The sequence below is a fragment of the Delphinus delphis genome, chromosome 10, assembly GCF_949987515.2.
Source record: "Delphinus delphis chromosome 10, mDelDel1.2, whole genome shotgun sequence".
In the NCBI taxonomy this organism is placed as follows: domain Eukaryota; kingdom Metazoa; phylum Chordata; class Mammalia; order Artiodactyla; family Delphinidae; genus Delphinus; species Delphinus delphis.
This window is the reverse complement of record NC_082692.2, coordinates 62600899-62620628: the sequence shown is the minus strand read 5'-3', so window position 1 is coordinate 62620628 and position 19730 is coordinate 62600899. Positions and strand designations below refer to the sequence as shown.

At 47.6% G+C, this 19730-nt stretch overlaps 2 protein-coding genes across 2 annotated transcripts in view; one reads left to right on the top strand and one right to left on the bottom strand.

The window, feature by feature from the left end:
- The window catches only part of LZTFL1 (leucine zipper transcription factor like 1), an 89875-nt gene that overhangs the window by 12227 nt on the left and 57918 nt on the right, over positions 1-19730 (top strand). The window lies entirely within an intron of this gene.
- CCR9 (C-C motif chemokine receptor 9) lies at positions 1755-10449 on the bottom strand. The gene is made up of 2 exons (XM_060021406.1): positions 10429-10449; positions 1755-2928 (listed from the first exon to the last, which is right to left on the bottom strand). The coding sequence occupies exons 1-2, from the start codon at positions 10447-10449 to the stop codon at positions 1840-1842; spliced, it is 1110 nt and encodes a 369-aa protein (XP_059877389.1). The 3' UTR covers positions 1755-1839.

Sequence of the window (19730 nt, the reverse complement as noted above, 5' to 3'; positions counted from 1 at the left end):
CAAAGGTTATCTGGGTCTCCTCCTGGAAAAGGTGACCATATAGACAGCTCCGTCCATAGACTGCCTTGGGGAAGCCATCCTTCCCTTTGACTGTAGGCAGTTCTTGTTGTGCGGGGACCCATGTTGATGTGCTGATCCCAGGCCAATGCTTATTTGCCACCAACCGCCCACACTCGGGGTGGGTTGGCGCAGCCTTTGTATTACCCTTTGCTCCCCCTGGTTGCTGCCCACTTTCTGCTCACTTTATTTCTCACTAACATGTAGTTTAGAAGTGGGTGGGGAGAAAATGGACACCATGGCAGAGTCTAGAGCTTTTGCGTCCCCTTTGGAAGGGATGGCCTTGGAACTGAAACCACAGCAATTCACAGCCTGCTGGGAAAATGAGATGCTTCCTCGGGAGCAAGTGGCAAAGCTGGTATGGTTTATGGTGCTGCTGTAATTGTCCTTCTTGGAAACTCCACTGGACTAACCTGGAAAAACTTGGAAGATAAGTTTGAACAGAGGAGAGATTAAAAATTGGTCAGCGAAGATGATTTTATGGTATTTTGGAAATGTTATTTCCCTATCCTAGTCTCTTATTCTTCACACTCTAATACGGCTATTTGATCTCTAATTGTACACATTTAAAATATAGAGACAGGGTGAAGAAAGTGAAAAGTAACGGATGTATTTAAACAGTCATTTAAAAAGCACTTTTCTAATAAATGAAAGTTTTAAATGTGATAAATTTGCCAAATAGTTAAAAGAAAGACACAGAGCAAAGGTGAATTGTGTTAACTTTTTTTTCAGCCTAATCTCTAAGTTGAAAGCTTTTTTTTTTAACATGTTAGCATTATACAGTATGAAGAAGAGAAGCATGGAAGCAGATATCCTTGTAGTGGCCTCAGAAACAAAAGGGCAAATGGGACCAACCCATTTTATAGGGAGCAGATAGAGTGGACCATCACACAAGCCACTCAACACAGTGAGCCCATAATGGAGCCGGTTCCCACCAACTGAGGTTCTTAGTCTCCGTGCACGGGCTGAGAGGACCACTTCCATGACCCCACTGGACAAGCTGAATCCTTGCTCGGATCAGTGTGGCAGCCAGGTGTGAAATCACAGAACCTCTGGCAGAAATGGGTTGGAAACCAACAGAATCCGGATGACGTGCTGGTATGGTCAGTTACCCAGGGTCAGTTGCCCAGGGCCTCACTGACCAGTGCTGCAGATAGCTTCGGAACAGGAACAAGCACGCTCGCTGGCCCAAAACAGATCAAGGAGACCAGAAGGGCATTAGATCTGAGGGTGTTTGGAAAGATTCTAGAGCAGGAATCTCTAAGACCTGGCATGGGTATCAGCCCCCCAAACCAGGGTAGAAATTCTCCAACGATGGGAGTTTTCATGAAGCCTTGTGCATTCGTGGACTGTGGCAGTGGCCAGTGCTTCCCTGTCTCCTTTTGGAAGGGGTGGCGTCAGAACTGAAGGCACAGCGATTCACCGCGCACTGAGAAATCCAAGCCTCCTCCAGAGGTCAGCTGCATTAACGCTCGGGCAAGTGGCAAAGCCGGGGAGGCTTGCAATGCTGCTCCGTAGTCCTCCTTTGAAAACTGCAGGTGTGGCAGCCAGGAGCCAATCAGCAGCCCCCTGGGATGGCCAGTCAATTTTGAAGACTCTGGCTTGGCAAATCCTGACGAAAAGTATAATGGTATTCAGATTCATCCCTTTCTGAGTTTTTTAGTTCCTTTTTTTCACTTCCTTTTCCTTCTCTGCTTTCCCTTTGGCCCTACCAGTAAGGGAAGTCGTAGCTGTATTTCTTGTTACTTCCAAAAGGACCATCCACCTCGGGGAGAAGGTCCCTCAGAGGGAGAGAGCTCCCGAGGTTGTCTCCAGCAACATAGATGACAGCTTCAGGCTTCCTTCTCTCCTTGTAAATGAAACCCACTGAGCCTGGCTGATGCAACCCAAGTTCTTTAGGGTCTTCACAAGATCCCGGCGGAACCTCTCACCCACAAAAACGTAGAGAACAGGGTTGAGGCAACTGTGGAGAAAGGCGATGGTTTGAGTGACCTGGAAGCTGATGTCAATGTTGGTGGAGACAGCACAGCTGGAGATGAACGTGCTGTAGGCATCGATGGTCTGCACCAGCAGAACGCAGTTATGGGGGAACTGAGATAGGATGAAGACAGTGAGCACAGTGACGGTCACCTTCAGGGCCTTGTGCTTGGATGACTTCTTGGCTTGTATCAGGGTGTGAATGATGATGGTATAGCAGCAAGCCATGACCACAAAAGGGAGGAAGAATCCCAGGATGACTTTCAGAGTCAAGACAGCTGACTTCAGTTTGGTACTCTCGTCACTGGGGTAAACCATGGTGCAGATAGCGATCCCATACTCCTTCTTGACTTGGCTGTACAGGAGTTCTGGGACGCAGAGTGCGGCCGCCGTCACCCAGACAGTAAAGCAGACCATTTTGCTGTACAGAAGCCTTTTCTGCCTCCACATCTGCGCTCTCATGGCCTGAGCAATGGCGATGTACCTGTCCACGCTGATGCACGTGATCAGAAGCACACAACTGTAGAAGTTCATCTTGTACATGCTGTTGACCACCTTGCACATGAAGGTCTGGAATTTCCACTGGTCAGCGGCAGCAATGGCCCAGAAGGGAAGGGTGACGAGAAAGAGAAGGTCAGCGATTGCCAAATTCAAAAGGAACATGTCGGTCATGGTCTTCACCCTCGTGCAGTACCAGTAGACAAGGATGACCAGACTGTTGCCCAAGGCCCCCACGATGAACACGAGCCAGTAAAAGGGTGGAAGGAAGTAGCTTGCGAACTGCCTGACGTGGTTTTTCTTACAGAATAAGTCAGTGATGTTGAAGTTCCCGTAATCTTCCATGGAAGACGTGGTGTCATAGCTATAGTCATCTGGCATGTTAGGGATCAGGCTCTGCAAGAAGACACAGGACGGCACCGGGTCAAGGGCATGCTTTTGGAGGTTCTATCTCATGATGGCAGAGGCATGGAGCCCTTGAACCTTCCATTCCCAAAGTCTGTGATAAGACAAAAGAAATGTATGTGTAGGAAGTAGGAATTCTGAGAGCATCTGCTTGGATTGTAAATGATTTATTTATTCAACAAATGTTTATTGAGCACCTACGACATGGTAGGTACTGGGTACATGCTGGAGAGTCAGACATGGTTCCTGCTCTCATGGAACTTAACCTACTCTGGGAGGAGACACTCAAGCAAAGGAACAGTCACAGGCTGCATGACAGATGCTCTGACGGCGTGGGAAAGAGGGTCTGGGACCACTGGTGGGCGGACTTTTATCAAACTAAGTGAATGGTTCTGATTGTCCCTTCTCTCTACCCTCCCAAAAAGGTCCTCAGAGGCTTTTAAACTTTTCTGGGTCCAGGTTCCCCTGAGTCTTCTGAAAGCTGTGGATCCTCTGTTGGAGAAGCACCAAAGAGTCACACATGCACCCACTTACACATGTGCACACACATGAACACACACACATATTCATACACTCTCACATACACGCACATACACAAGAACCAGGACAGACTACATGATTTCAGGGTCCCTTGTTCAAAATTTGTTAAGAATTTCAAGATAGCAGAGCATTAAATCAAGCAAGTGACACTTCTAAGCATGAAGCGTGCGGCATGGGTGTGTGTAACACACCCATGAAACCAGCCCTCACAAGCACACACACACACATTTACAAACACACATGCACACAAACATGCCTACACTAATATACTCACATGTACATATATGCACACATTCAGACACGTGTGCACACACCCTCATGATGTGCACACACGTGTGCTCACACACACACACACACCCCTCATTACAGCTTCAATGGGTTCCTGGCTCAGAAGCCTTCCTAGAACCCCTGCTGGGGGAAGAGGAAATAAAGGCGGAGATGGAGCCCTTGAGTCAAGCCTGGGATGGAGGGAACGGAGGAGAGGTTTGCCTGGTGGAGGGGAGACTCGGCCCCGCATCTGACATGTTCCAAGGCCTCCACTTACAAATTCTCACATGCTCTCACTTCCCACCAGCACCCCCCTCCTAGGGCCCCCATTAGGGCCCCCAATCGTGCCAGGGACCACTAGCTCTCGTTCCCTTGCCCCAAGGCACATGCCTTGGCAAATCTCATCTCTCCCTTCATTTCTGCTCTGGAAATGCAGCAGTTGTTCAGTTCATCTAGAAGCATTTGGACTAGAAGTAACCTCAGATCCCCACTAGGTTTTCATTTTGTTTTAAATATTTAATGCCAATAAATATTTAAGTAAAAATATTTAGTTTATGTATTAAACTATTCATGTTGAAATAATAAAACATCTTCTACCAGTCGTCTTTCAGCTGGGAGTTCCCCTTCTACACACATTATCATCTCCATCTATTTCTAATAGTTTCAACCAGCATTTCCCAAACCATGTTTTGGGTGGAACACTAGTAGTTCAATAGTTGAGAATCTCTGCTTACTATATCACCTTCATTGAAATTCACAGTAATCATGAGCATATTAAAGGCTCTGAGAAGTCCTGCAGAGCTTCTTTTATTTTAACTGCATGATAGCATAGTAAAGGCTCTGAGAAGTCCTTCAGAATCTGTTGAATTTGGTTTAATAGTGTTTCCTCATCTTACATGAGCATGGAACCTGTCGTGTGTGTGTGTGTGTGTGTGTGTGTGTGTGTGTGTGTGTGTGTGTGTGTGTGTGTGTGTGTGTGTGTGTGTGTGTGTGTGTGTGTGTGTGTGTGTGTGTGTGTTTACTGAGTGCTTATTAAGATACCAGGACACACTGAGTGGGCTGATAAGGTGCAGTAGACGCCAGGAGGCTGTGGTCTCCTGAATTCTGAAGCTCGTGCCGAGAGCTGAGGTGATGGGTCCGTTCCGTTTGGGCCCCAACTGGCAGGAAGTGCCAGGAGGACGCCCAAGGTAACCTGGACTGCAATTAGGAAAACCTGAATCTGGTCCTGATCCGCCTCTAGTGTGCGACCAAGAGAAAGTCCTATTGCAGAGAGACCCCTGGGGGCCAGATCCAGGAGCTGGCTCTTCAGGAGCCAGCAGCTGGGAACGGCCTGCTTCTGGGAAGAGCTGAGGAAAACTCTCCATTTTGAATGTGCTTCGTCCCCAGGCCTGGTTCACCCATCCTCAACGTACATTTAAAGATTCCCCTCCCAGCTTTGGCTGTTGTCTGCGAGCCCAGATCGTTGGGAGGACAGATCTTACGGATGACTCATATTTCAGTGAAGATGCTAGGACGCTTCTGCCAAAGCAGGACATGGGAGCCAGGCACCGTCAGTGGCCCCACTGGGAAGGGCATCCCCTAAGAGGTGGGGTTTGAGTAGACTTTGAGAGGAAACAAAGAACTTTCAGGTGGAAGGAAGAACACGAAGAGCACAGAGACCCACAAAAGTATCACTGGAGATTTAAGAAGTTAGGAGGTTGACATTTTGGAGGAAAGTCAGTAAAACCATGCAGATGAGCAGGTGTCAACTGTGAATCCACACAGTGAGTAAGTGTCAAACTGCTTTGTGGAGGGTGTTTTTTTTTACATTTTTGGGGGGTTAAATAGATTTAATAGACTCTCACATGAGCCTGCACCCAAGGCTGTGAGTTACGGAGGCAAACAGCATCCCCATTCACAGATGTGGCACAGAGGGGACCCCTAGCAGTCCCAGTGTCCCAGGAGACCCAGCCTTCTCCATGGCCTGGTAAATGAGCCCGTGACCACCGCTCCCCAAGACTGTGTCCCAGAGTGGGGACACTGTGTCCTGCTTGAAGCACACGGAGCACGTTTTCTTGTTGGGTGAGGGTTGGAGGACCCAGTGCTTCAGCATAGAATTGTATTTAGTTAGGGACTCCCCAGACATATTTTAAGAGTGACTGAATTCACACACAGAAAACCTGGGTTTGTGTGAATTTTATCAAGACTACAAGGTAAGCCTATATCATCCTTACAAGTTCAAAGCATTGGCCATCTTTTTGAGAATGACAAAGGAAGAATTCACGTCCCAGGCTAGGGGGAGCCTGGACAAACTGTCCACCTGCATCGAGACTTGTACTCATAGCTTTGTCCATGCCTGATAGGTAAATACCCAAGGATCCTTTGAAAATCTCCCAGCAAGTGTAAACGTCGATTATTTACCAATTTATTTGATTCCTTACTGTCAGAGCACCCAGTGCACATCAGACCCAGTGCGGAGTACAGGACATGCATGCATTTAATCCTTGACCTTCCAGGTAGGGGCGGGCCCCTCTTCCAGATGAGGGGCACCTGGCTTCTGGGAGGAATTCTGAGGTTGCCAAGCCATTCCTCCCTCCCTCCCTCCCTGCTCTCTGAGTCCTAGAGACACTGCTCTTGCTGGAGAAGCTACCCACAAAGGCTGTTTTCAAAGTCTGGGGCGGAACATCTTGAGAGAAGATCAGTGTAAGGATCTGAAATCCACACGGCCTTGCGTGCATCCAGGAGCACCTGCCAGAGCCTCCTGGCCTGAGCACTGTGTGGAATGGCTTCCCACAAGCTGCTGTGAGTTTACCCCGGGGTCTGCATCGAGGTGGCATCTAGGGAGCTCCCCGTGGAGCCCACCCTCTCCACCGAGAGGGGACCTCCAAGGGCCTGTCCGTATAGCTCTGTGTCCTACTCACCAAGACCTAGCCTAGATATTTATTTGGCGTTTAAATATAAAAGAGAAGTGAAGAAAGGCTTTCGAATCTCCTGAAGAACAGGTGAGGGTTTTTTTTTCTTTTCGCTCACGCACCATATAAGTTTTGTGACTTAATCAGGATTCCCTTTTTAATTGGGAAACTCAGTCAAACTGGTAGCCCAGTTATAGTAACCAAATAAGACCCTTCAACCATTGCTGTCCAATAGGAGTGTAAGGCAACTCTGGGTTACTTTTGCATTTTCTAGTAGCCAAGTGAAAGAAGTAAAGAAGAGACAGGTGGAATTCACCTTAATAATGTATTTTATTGGAACCTAGTATGTCTAAAATATTTTTTCGTTACATAAGCAATGTAAAAGTTACCAAAATATTTTACATCCTTTTGTTGCGGAGATTATATTTGCATGGAGTGCATTTTACACGCATGGGGCATCGTAGTTGGAGTGGCCCCATTTCATGTGCTCACGGGCCCCACATGGCTCGTGGCTACCTCACCAGACAGCACAGCTTTAGGCTGAAAACCCAAGTTCTAACTCCTTCCCTTGGTCTTTTCTCCCTATTCTGTCAGTTTCCTCTGACCCTGTTGTAACATATGTCCTTTCTTTTCTATTCTGTTGTACGCACCCGGTAAGGTGCCTCAAGTCTGTTATGGAACACAAGGCAGGCAGTGGAGACGGAGTGAGACAGGGTGTCGTTATTGCTGGGAAGTGTCCAGGGCCTGCTCTCTGAAGGGGCTGACCATTCTCTTCCACATCAAATTAGAATGTCTAGAAATCTTACCTAAGGTTTCTCTTGCATTTCTTAGCAAACTGTGTTGTTCTCAGACACTCTTAAAAACATGACGTCTTTACCAACTAGACCACTGTTCGGAGCCTGTGGACCCCCATGAGCAGAGGTCTGAGCCAGATCTAGAATATACTTCCAGTGTGAGGAGTGGTGATTTGCTGGGGTGGACAGGGCCCAGACCTGGCCAGGATGGTGTTTGTGTGAAAATGCCACCATCTCATTCCCTGCCTGCCTAGGAAAACGGCATGCTCATCCTAGGCTTGAGAAACAGGTCTCTATTTCTCGTTCCTTGCCGATAAATAGGGTGATTTGTTCACTCATTCGACAGATATTTACTGAGCACAGAGTACGCGCCAGGCAAAGAAGCCACTTCCAAAGGACACCATTCGCCTCGGTGATGGAAATAGAATTGGAGTAAAACGTTAGAAAGGTCAATGGCTCCTGCATCAGGCCTCGCCTGTCAAGCCCGAGGCTGGGATGGGGGTGGGGGCAGGAGGGGAGGTCCATCTGCGTGCAGAGCCCTGACGGCAGCTCCACAGCTCAGAGGTGCCCTAGACAGGACGGCCTCGTGGGATGGCTCTGTTACTCCCAGGGGGCTACTTAATTGGGGGATTTATATCATTTATTTTGGATGATTTTTAGCATTTTGATCAAGAAAAGAAGCGCATCGTAGTCATAGGTCTAAGTAGACGAGACAACGTGTCACAGCATGCCCAGTGGCCGGCCCGGAACTCAGCAATGGGCTGCCTTCTCCTCACGTAGGCTTTTGTTTCTGCTCTGGAAAATGTTTTTGGAAGCTCAACAGGTTTTAGAATGATGTTCAGATGTTAGAGACCATCTTAAGAGAGGAGGAGACAGACCCAAGGAATGGAAGGTTCTGCCCCAAACCCTCAGCCACTGGGAGAAGGTCAAGGCCAGAGCCATCCCCCAGCCCCTCAGTCCCAAGCTGGGGCACTTTTAATCCCTGCTGACCCAAAGCCCAGCTCTCCACGTGCTGATGTTGTCAAAGTGGCCACACCAAACGTGAGCCACGGCATCTGGGTCCCAGCACCTGAGCTGGGCCTCACGGAGCCCAAGCAGAGTGGCCGTCAGGTGCCCTACCTCCCCACTCCCCAGCCCAGAAAGATTCTGGGCACCAGAGGATGCCCGGGAGCTGCCTGATGCTAGGGGCAAACCTCAGTGCACGGCCGGGCAAGGGGCCTGCGCTGCCCGCTGGTGCCCCCAGCGAGGCTCTGCCCCACAGGCCCTGGCCCCCGAGCCCGGGCAGGTGTGTCCTCCTCCCCTCACGAGAACCTTGGCCCAGAAGCAGCAGCCCAGGCAGTGAACGTCGTGCTGCTCCTGGAGCAGGAGGAAGGTCTCCAGAGCTTTCCGAGGCCTCCCTCGCCGACTCACGTTGTCTCTGGAAACCTTCCCCCAGCCCCAGGCCCCTCATTCCCACCTCTGGGGAGAGGCCAGGGTAGAGGGCAAAAGCTGTGCCCCTCATTGCTCCTTAGTGCCAGGAGGCGGCAAATGGGAGGGGCGGGACACAGGCAGGGAGGGATGCGTTGGGAGCAGTGGGAGTTGGCAGGCACTGCCCCAAGGTGCTCTGTCCCCGCCTTCGAGGAAGTGAGACTTCCACACAGTGAGGCTTGGACCTCGGCGTGTTGACATTTGCCCACAGCGGGGGACCCAGGGAAGCCGTGACTCTGAGAGCACCCTCCAGGGCTCCTCCTCCTTTTAGCCACGAGACCTGGTACCTTCCGTTCCTTCTCCCAGCTCGTTTCCTCATCTGTAAGCATGGCTCTGCCTTTACCGTGAGGCTGCAGGAAAGTGGCACCCTGGCTGGTTACTGGCACATGGCCAGTGCTCAGAAAGGTGGCCACAGGGACGTCATGGCTGTTTCCCAGGGTCGTAGCTACAGAGGTCCCATCTTGTCCCCATGTAGGTGGTGCTGGACACCTCTTGACCACAAAAGGTCATTACTGGGGTGCATTTTTCTTCCTCTCTGGAGCTGCCTTGCAGTCTGGATATCTTCCAAGATTCCAGAGGATAAAACCGAATGACTGACAGCGTCAGCCCCGTTTCCAGCATCAGGGATGAAGAGCAAATTCTAACTCAGGAGAGAAACTAAGGGTCTAATTCTGGTTAGAAAAATAGAGACTGACCTCGTTACTTCACCAGGTCCAAAATAATTGTCTTGTTGTTACGGGATATGCAATGACGTATGCAATACTAAGTATCATTAGCATATGATAAATAACTTTTTGGACATCAGGGGTGGCAACCACCAATCTCCACAGATGGTGGGAACCTACAGTGTCCTGTGAGGGATGGTTTGTCAGCTCCACTGAGAAGGTTTGATTTCAATACCTACATGTAAAACCCAGATTCTTACTTTGAGAAGAGCAAAATTAAAACCTTTAGGTATTTTTGTGAGCATTTATGAATATAGCAAAAGCATAGGAATTTGATTTGATTCTATAATTAATTACATTTGACTGTAAAATCACAAACAATTCTCTGATGACTTTACTCACTCATTTTTGTTGGCCTCTTTTCCTCTTTCAGAGAAATATATATCATTATGTGTTTTTTGTAAAGGCTACATAATGTTATGTAAGAAACAAAGCTAACATGCCCACCGTGGGTCTTTTAAAAACAAACTAAATGGATTCTCTCTTGTCCTCTTTTGTCTGAGTTTCAGAACAGACACATGGGACAAAGACATCCTAAAGATCATATAATCCTCACCTATTAGTAAAATCCAAAATAGCATTTTCCTCTGTCCTCCCACATACCCCAAAGCTCTTCTAGCGCTTCGCATTTGCAGAGCCCCCTGTGCTGGGCATCGACCACCTGTCCTGGGCACTGCTCAGCAGAGCTCTTACCCTGGGAAACCACAGAGAAATCCTTCCGCCACAATAGATTCCTTCCCACTCCCTGAAAAGAGGCCCCCAAATAGAGTGCATTTTGAGGAACCCAAGGGGCGTAGCTGTACTCACTGTGACTTCTGTGGGGACCATGGTGGGTCAGATGCAAGCTTGCTTCTAGAAAGAGAGGGCAAAAATCAAAAAGAGGACTGGCTCTTAACTCAACAGTAACAAGTACCTAAAGATGGAGATTAAGCATTAAATCTGTTTGTTCTCATGGAGAAAAAAAAAATCCCAAGCAAGAGTTAGAGTCCATGTTATACTGATGTCAAGTCAAATAGATTTCAAGTCAAGTCTAGATTTCAGTATCATCTTGGTTGTTAACCTAGAAATGAAAGAAACCTCTCCTTTGAGAGCCCTGTGTGGCTTTGACATCTTCCCAGCACGTCCTTTTAATCTTAGCCCTTTTCCTCTTGACTCAACTTCTCTATCAGGTGCCACCTACCCCCATTTTTTCCACCAAGGGACTCCAGAAGATGGCAGGACAGCAGTGACTTAAGAATGTGCTGGGCTGACTGCAGGGGAGGGGCCTCTGGGTAACCGGGTGGCAAGGACACAGGAGTGAGGTGGCGTCTGTCAGTATCAGTCCCTCTCCAGGAGAGGCCCCGTGCCCCAGCACCTACCTGTGTGCTCTGTTTACAAATTCAGGGCCGATTTACTCTGTACCCCAACTCCAGCAGGAAAAGGAAGTCCTTTTCTTTGATTTGTTTACCAAAGAAAAGGTATTTGTCTAATGCAAAGGCCTCCGAGCTGAGAGAAATCTCAGCTGTTGTTTTCCTGTGTTTTGAATCTCTGCAAAACCCACCCCTCTGTGACCAAGGGAACAACCGCTTGGCTCCCTTCAAGGAAGGGGTCTGTGCCCATATTTCCAAGAAACATGTTCAGCCCACCCCAAGCTTCTGGAAGGAAACATTCTCCTTCATAAATCCAACCCTAACCTGTTGGCCTTTTTTTTCATAACATGTTGTAACTGTCCCTGCTTTTCTAAAAGTGCAGTCGTTTTAAAAACATAACATGAGGGACAACCACTCTGGAAACCCGTTAAACATACACCCTGTGATGTAACCATCCCACTCCTAAGCATTTACCTAAGAAAAATGCAAGCTTATAGCCACACAAAGACTGATATATGAATGTTCATGGCAGCTTCATTCGTAATAGCCAACTACTGGAAATAGCTCAAGTGTCCTTCAAGCATAGCTAATGGATAAGTCACTGTGGAATAGCCATACAATGGAATTGGAACAGCTACTGATACACACAGCAACGTGGGTAAATAATTATGCTAAGTAAAGAAGCCAGACCCCAAAAAAGTACATACTGTGTGATTCTACTTACAAAAAATTCTAGAAAATGTGAACTAATCAGTAATGACAGAAAGTAGATCAGTAATTTCATGGTGAGAGAGGGAAGGGGAGGACGGGGCAAGGCAGGAGGGGGATAAGAGCACGCCAGGAAGCCTTTGGGGTGATGAGTATGTTCACTATATTGATTGTGTGATGGTTTCACAGTTATATACGTATGTCATAACTTAGGTTCTGCACTTCATATATTTGCAGTGTTTGTAGCTGGACCTCAATAAAGTGGTTAAAGTAGAGAAAGGAAGAACAGCAAGATCTGATGAAAGCTTTGTTTTCGTCGCTCCTCAGAGTCATATCTGGCCATTAGCAGGCCAGGAGAAAGGCGGCCAGAACTTCCTCCCTGCAACCTTCCTGCCAGTGGCTTCTCCACAGTGCCTTGGAGTGCCTTGTGCTGTTGTGTGGGAATTGAGGGCTCAGTATGAACTCATGCATTTTAGGGTTAGATGAGATTAGACAGATGGTGATGATGATAGAGAGATAGATGATAGATAGATAGATTGGTAGATAGGTAGATAGATAGATAGATAGATAAATTTGTGTGGACACTGCTATGTATTTGAGCATATTTGCTGGCTCTGTCTGCTGAGAGGAGCTAAAAGCCATGACACACAGTAGAATGACCTTCTAGTGCCCAGATCTGGGTTTCTAAATACCTTTCCCCCTGCCAAGAAACCAGGATTCCTTGGAGAAATGTCTGATTCCAGAGTTAGGGCAGGGAAACTATAAGATGAACCTGGGACTGATTTTTGCCACAGAAGGCAAGTGTTCAGAGACCGTGAGGACTTGTCAAAGGACATAGGCGCCAACTTGATGGAGTTCCACTAGCCAAATCTGAGGCAATTTAAGCATCAAATTAAATAATGATAGCAGTCTTTATAGCACATTCAATTCAATGAAGATCCGTGAATCCATACTGATGAAAATAAATGAGTAAATACATGAGAAAAGTAATATCCTCTTATGGTGCCAACTGATAAGTACAGAATGAATAACGTTATTGGAAAATCACCAATGGATGATGAAATTAGTGGCTGAATGTTTGATGAGGAATTTACTTCATCTCAAAGCATCTCCCCCCAAATTACATATTGCCCCATTGACTTTATTCTCTGTTTTTTTTTTTCTGAATCATGCTCTAAAACAATAAAATCTTTGTAAAAAATTGCCCAGTTAAGTTTGAGAGATCTCAACTCAGCTAATTTAATTTTAATACAGCTTGGGTAATAGGGAGATGGTTTTTGAGACATTTGTTAGAAAACACTTCCTATATTTCTAGTACCTGTGGCTTATGTCATTTCCTTTTAACTTGCGTGAAGAGACTGAATATTAACTAGATAATATCTGAGAAAACAAATGCCCAAAGGAGGAAGCCACATGAAAGAATGGCTTTGGTTATAGTTATAGGTTGAAAACAAGGATTGATGGTAATGATGTTGGTAAGAGTTTGGGGGAAAAGCCTCCACTCGGCAGTGGGGAGTGTAAATCGTTGTGACCTTTTTGGAGGGTTAAGCCATATCTTTCAAAACATACAAAGCACAACAGCTCTGACTCAGCAGTTTATCTGCTGAAAACACGTCCTCCTAGTAGTCGCACAAAGAACATAAAGATGCATATACAGGCATATATGTTGCAGCATTTTTTTTTTTTTTTGTAGAACCAAAAAACTAGAAACAACCTATGTATCTAGCAATAGTTAATATTCTGATACATCCATTCAGTAAACCACATGTAGTCAAGACATAGAATAAAATAGACCCCACACTGATACAAAGAGGTCAGCAAGATTATTATGGGTAAAAATGCAAGGTGTAGAAGCTTACGATGCATGATCTTTTTAGAAGTATATAAAAGGTTGTACACTTCACAGCTGATCAGTACTGAAACGTTCTCTGGAAGGAGCTTGAACAAGGATGACCAGTGGAAAGTGAGACTTTCATTTTTTCCTTTAGGTTTTGTAAACTATTTAAATATTTTACTTTGTGCACGACATTCTAATTTAAGGGCTATCATAAAAGTAACTTGTCAGCTTAAAAAAAACAAAAAAAGAAGCCCTAGTGCTATTCCATGCTGTACACCTGTTTGCAAAACTTGTCCAAAGCAGGAACTCGTAGCCTCCTCCAGCTGCCTGCAAAGCAGCTCTGGAAGAGCAAATCTAGCAAGTAACTTGCTCAGGCTACTTTTTGCAGCTTTGGAATCCTACACTAGCTTTTTATAAAGGTTTTTCTTCCTTCCATTATAAAAGTGTTTCTGGCTCAGAAGATTTGGAGAGAGCCCAAGAGTAAAACTAAAATCGAAATATATTCCTCCGTGGACCCACCACCTAAAGACACCGCTGAGGGCCTTTTCATCTATTCCTCTCTTCTCTTTGTCAGAATACTTTTTGTCTATTTTATTCCACAAACTGCAAAGTCTCAGAACTTCATTTCATTTTCTTCTCGCCCCTGAGAAGGAGAGAAAAACGGGGAAAACCCTACATGTGACAAAACACACTGAAAGCAAGGTGGGAGAACACGAGCGTTGGACTCAGTGCCGCCCCAAATCTCTCCCCTTGCCGCTGGGTGTGGCCTCATCCAGGGCAGTGCAGCTGCCTAATCTGAAAAGCCTGCTTGTGTTTCGAAGCCCAGTGGAGTGAGGTGGGGGTAGCACACTGGCCGCCATCTGCTTCTTGGTCCATCCTTTGCTGCCTGTGGGACCTCAGCAAGGAGCGACCTCCCCTCCCCCAGCCTTGGTTTCCTCCTCTGTAAAATGCACGTGATAGCCAGCCTACTCCAAGGGCTTGTTTCGAGGGTCAAGTGCAATGCTGTGCATTAAGGCTCTTAGCGGAATGCAGAGAACTCTGCAACAGTGAGGGAGCAGTCTTCATCCTACAGCTTACTTGACACCAGATACACTTGCTTGGCTTAAACACTGTACAGGACATGATCCATGTCCTCAAGAAGCTCACATTCAAGTACAATGAATACATCATGGCTGCAAATACCAATAATGGGAAATGCTATGAGACGATTTGGGAATTGGGAGAAGGAAGCTGGGTCTCTGGCGCTGGGGAAAATCCAGGAGGGCTTCATTGAGGAGGCAACATTTTTGCTGGCCCTGCAGGCTGGAGAGTGTGGGGACATGCAGTGAGGGGACAGAACATGACTCCAGGGCAGGGAAACACAAAACATATCCACAAAGGCATGAACGCCAGAAAGCAGAAGGTATGTGCAGGGTCCTTAGAGGTAGGGAGTTGTTAAGTCTCCAAGAGTGGAAAGTGCCTATTAAAAAGTTAGCCTGGAGTCCATTAATATCTAACCCTTATTTTTCTATTCTCTGCTGTCCTTAAAAGTAACCAACATGAAAATCAGCATGGAGTTGCTCGTAGTAGCCCCAGTGAATTGGATACTGATACTAAAGTGAGTCAGGAAGTCACTTTGATCTTTGTCCGACTTTGTGCAGGGAGGTTGGATCACCTCTCGCTTTTTTGTTTTTGTTTGGAAGCTCTGCCTTTTTCACCCTGCGCGAAAGCAGGGACTCTGAGCTGTCTATCAGGCTTTCTGCTGCCCTAGCCTGGGTCAGGTGCCCACCCCTCAGGCACTGTGCTGGGCTCGGGGCTGTGAGTGGGTTGCATGTGAGGGGGCTTCCGAACAGACGGACAGATATTGGAAAAAAAGAGGCTGTCAAACTCCAGGTGCTGAAATGGCAGGTGAACTTTGGTTGGTTGGGCGAGGGGAGGGAGAAGCAGGCCTCACCCACTGGTGGCTGCCCCACATCCCAGCCCTGCACTCAGCAGCTGCTCCCCCGCAGTGCATCCAAGTAGTACGAGCCAACTAAGAACTAAAGAGGGTGAGCGTGTTGACAGGACAAAACAGTAGTCACTGATGAGTCACTTAAAACAGGGTGGCTTTGCTTTTTTCTGATTATAAAGGAATATATTCACAATGAACAGCAACCAAAAAAAAAAAAAAAATCCCCCCAAAGCAAACATATATAATGAAGAAAATAAAAACCCCTCAAGCACCTCTCTCCTAGGATAGCCACTGTTCATTTCTGAGATGCAGCCTTTCAGACATTTTCTCTGTAACACAATCTCACACACACGCACCCACACACGCACACTCTGAAAGGAAATCAGACTGCACAAACCGTTTTCTGTCTTGCTCTCTAGGGAACAGTCTTTCATGGACCACTTTATATGCCAGTTCCGTTTGAGGCCGTATCACCAGATTGGGTGGCTGCCAAGTGTTCCACTCTCCTTATCCTCTACGGTTCATTTAACCAGTCACCTCTCGGTGCAAAGTTCGCTTGTTTCCAGTTTTTCACTGCTACAGAGAATGCAGTGAAATGCATGCTCTCCCTGGGACAGTCTCTCAGACCCAGGGACCTCATCGGGACTTCCCTTTCCCAGCCCCTGGCCACCTTCTTGCCATCTGTGCCCCCCTCCTGCTTCTCCCTCCAAATCACAGAGCAGACTGCCTTGAACCCAAGCTTCACACATGTGGGTGGGAGGCTGTCCTGGAAGCCTGGCCAGGGCGCCACTGGATTCACCTCTGCCTCCCTGGCAGCTTCTAGCCAAGTGCCTGGTTCTCAAGGCCACTGAGCAAACGAGTGGGTTTTAGAAGCCATCGTGGCAGCACACAACGGAGGACACGGGTGACACTGGGACGGGGAGGAGGAGGAAGGGCGATACTCACGGTGGAGGGCAGCGTGTGAGGCTCCTGGAGGAGGCCACCCCGCCAGCTCTGGGTCTGGGGAGGGGGCTGGCCTGCCGTCTGCCTGGGATGAGGGGCAAGCCTTCTGTGAGCTCTGAGCAGGCAGCTACCCGACGAAAACACCAGAAAGGAAGCCAGGCCACCCCTGCCTGTGCTGTCACTGGTGGGGTGGCCAGGAGGGTGGGGAGAGGGGAGTCACCAGCTGCAGCTTCCAGCGCTCAGCTGAGTCGGTGATCTGCAACCAGAAATGAAAAGCAGAGAAATGCTGGGTTAAGGAAAACCGTCTTCTCTGAAGACGCACATACAGATTGATCATCTGAGAACAGTTTCTTTTCCTAGACAGCATGGCTACTTTCAGGAGATGGGGAAATGGAGAGTCATCCAGAGAGGTCAGCCTTTTCTGGCAGGCTGAAGTGTGTACCTTTATAAGATCTCTTTGGGTGGCGTTGTCTGAACAGGCCTGTATGGGGTTATCACCAGCACTGTGCATCCCAGTGTAACCCTTTTGGCCTTAGATATACCTAAACCCCTACAGCTGTGCTGTCTAATGCCGTAGCTGTTGGTCACATGTGCCTATTTAATTTAAATCGTTTAAAATGTGACTGGTTCCTTAGTCACACTAGCCACATTTCAGGTGCTCGACAGCCATGTGTAGCCGTGGCTACTGTAGTGGACAGCACAGAGGCAGAGCAGGCCCATCCCCTCTGAGAGTTCATCGAGTGGCGCCCCTTTATTAGAAGGTCATGTATGTGACACATATGTGGGAATACAGGGAGTGTTGGAGAACCAGAAACACCTTAAAACCGGGGTCAGATACAGTCAGATTTTATTTTGATGTGACCACTATCCATCAGATGGATTAACGTCAAGGATGCATTTCATCTTATTAATCATGGGTGTTTAGGTGAAATTTTGAAAACGCCTAAACAAATGCATGTTATATTTTTAACAGAGTCACAGAGGAAGTCTTCACCAGCCATGGCTATGGTGGGGCCTTCGATCATGACACAGTTGCACCCCCTCTGGGTCCCAGGGCCAGGTGCTGTGCCTGGCATTTGAGGGGCGTTTAGGGAATAATTGTGGAAGCGAAGCTGCAGTCCACAACCTCTGACGTCCATAACAGAAAAAAGACCCAAGTTGATTCCTTGTTGTCATTATGGCAAAGACCTCTTTTTTAGATTTGTTCTGGGGAAAAATCACAACTACACTGCAGTGGAGACTCATTTCATCTTTTCAGTACCCTTACCATCCTGTGGCCTTGGTGGTGCTCTCCTAGGCACATGGCCCGTCAATCACTGTTAATTCCTACAGAACAAAGCAATGCACAAGATGCAGCTTGATTTATTATCTTATTATCTAAATGGAAAGGCCAACGAATAGCCCATGTGAAAGGTACAGAGCAGTGAGCAGTAAGAATGAAAGCAGTGGTTGATTCAGCAGCCTTGAGGGAGCTGTGAATTCCCTTACTTCGTCCACATTCATTGAACATCGTGTCTAAAACGGCACATGACTGAGAATCAGCCAGATGCTCTCGCCTCTCACTTCTCCCTGTGAATTGGCAAATAATGACAGAGAAGGAAGGGGCAGTAGACGGATGAAAACGCTCCCTTGACTGATTTCTGGGTGTCTTGGCAGAGAGAGTAGTGAAGCTGCTTCTCCCTTATGTTTGATTGGGACCTGGGAAAGCTTCCAGGAGGCTGACACACACACTACAGGTGCAAGAGCCCTGGGTGAGGAAGATGCTGTACTTTCTACCTCCTCTTGACTCAAGCTGCTTCTTCACCAGGTACGGGCATCCCAAGTAGACACTGCTTGCCCACCAGATGGCTGGTGAGTCTGGTGGGAAGAAGGGAATTGGGGGAGGTGGCCAGGGAAGAAGAGAAGGGGTAAATATGCTATTGTGGGAAGATGCCCTCTTCTGTGTGGCCCCTCCCCTGCCCCCATGGTCCAGGTGTTCTGGAACTTGGTCCAAGAGTTCTGGATGAGCTGCTTTAGAACTCCCAGGTCCCCTCCCCTGGGCTGCAAAGGAGGCATGAGGCTGGAAGATGCAAGGAGGTAGTAGAGAGAATTTCTGATTTCTCTAAGGAGCCTAGGACAAATGGGATTCTTTTTGCTGTCATTCAGTTTGGGTTCATTCCTTGGAGGGAATGCCCCATTCTTTTGTTTTGTTTCTTTTTGTTTGTTTGCTTTTCTGTGTTTCTCTCTCTGCAAGTAGAATTCAGAGCTGGGTGATTACGGGAGGTTGCCAGTTCCCTTTTGCAGCGGGGCTTTCTCCTTTTGCATTCTCACCTAGATGAGTTCTAGAGGGCAGGGTGGTGGGTGCAGGCCCTCTGGGTCCCAGGGCCCAGGACTGAGCCTGGAGTTCAGGGTCATTGAGGGACTAATTGTGGAATGGTAGCTGTAGCCCTGAGGTAGTCTGATGTCTACCTCAGAGGAAAGGCCCAAGTTGACTTTGTCGCAGGGGCCAGTGGGAGAGCCATGTCTGGGTTCTCCCGTGTTCGTCCTCACAGTCCAAGTGTCTGACATGATCTCTGGTAGAGAATAAATGAGTTTTGCTTCAGTCCTCTACTTTCCAGGTTCTCTGTATCTAAGTCGCAATTTGTAATCTTGTTCTTCCTGAACCTTCGGTACATATTAAGAAAGTCAGATCCAAAAGCACGGTGGGGTCTTTGGAAACAGACAATGCTAGATTTCCACTCTTCATTGATGAAGGCCTTATCCTACCTTGGGAAATCCAGAGCGTCTTGAAGGGGTTAACAGTCGTTTGGCAGTGAGGGTCTGACCAGTGCAGGTACAAGGAGTTCCAGGGACAAACTTCCGAGGAGTTAAATTCATAAGGACTTTCCCCACTAACTCCGTGAGGACAGGGACCTTGAGGTCTTGGCGTAGTTGCAGCTCAGCAGCACATTCCAGGAGCTTATTAATCATCTTTTGACTACATTAATGAAAAAAACAAACCTCATCTAAGTCCTGGGAATCTAGGGCAATGCCATCCTTTAGAGCTTTCTACAAGGTGGTGGAAATGTCCTGTATCTGCACTGTTCATTGCCCAGCTGCCAGCCACGTGTAGCTAATGAGCACTTAAGCTGTGGTTGGTGTGACTGAGAAGCTGATTTTTCTAAATTTTATTTCATTGCAATTGGTTTGAATTTAGATGTAAATAGTACATACAGCACGATAGTGCACAGTATAGGTCTAGACTGACCCACATTTCAGCAGCTAATAATCTCCGCCTTAGCAAGAGATTTAGGATGGCTGACTCTACAATACAGTGCGGGACCACTCTCCTCTCCCCGAGGGCAGAGGGGCTCGAAGGGGAGCT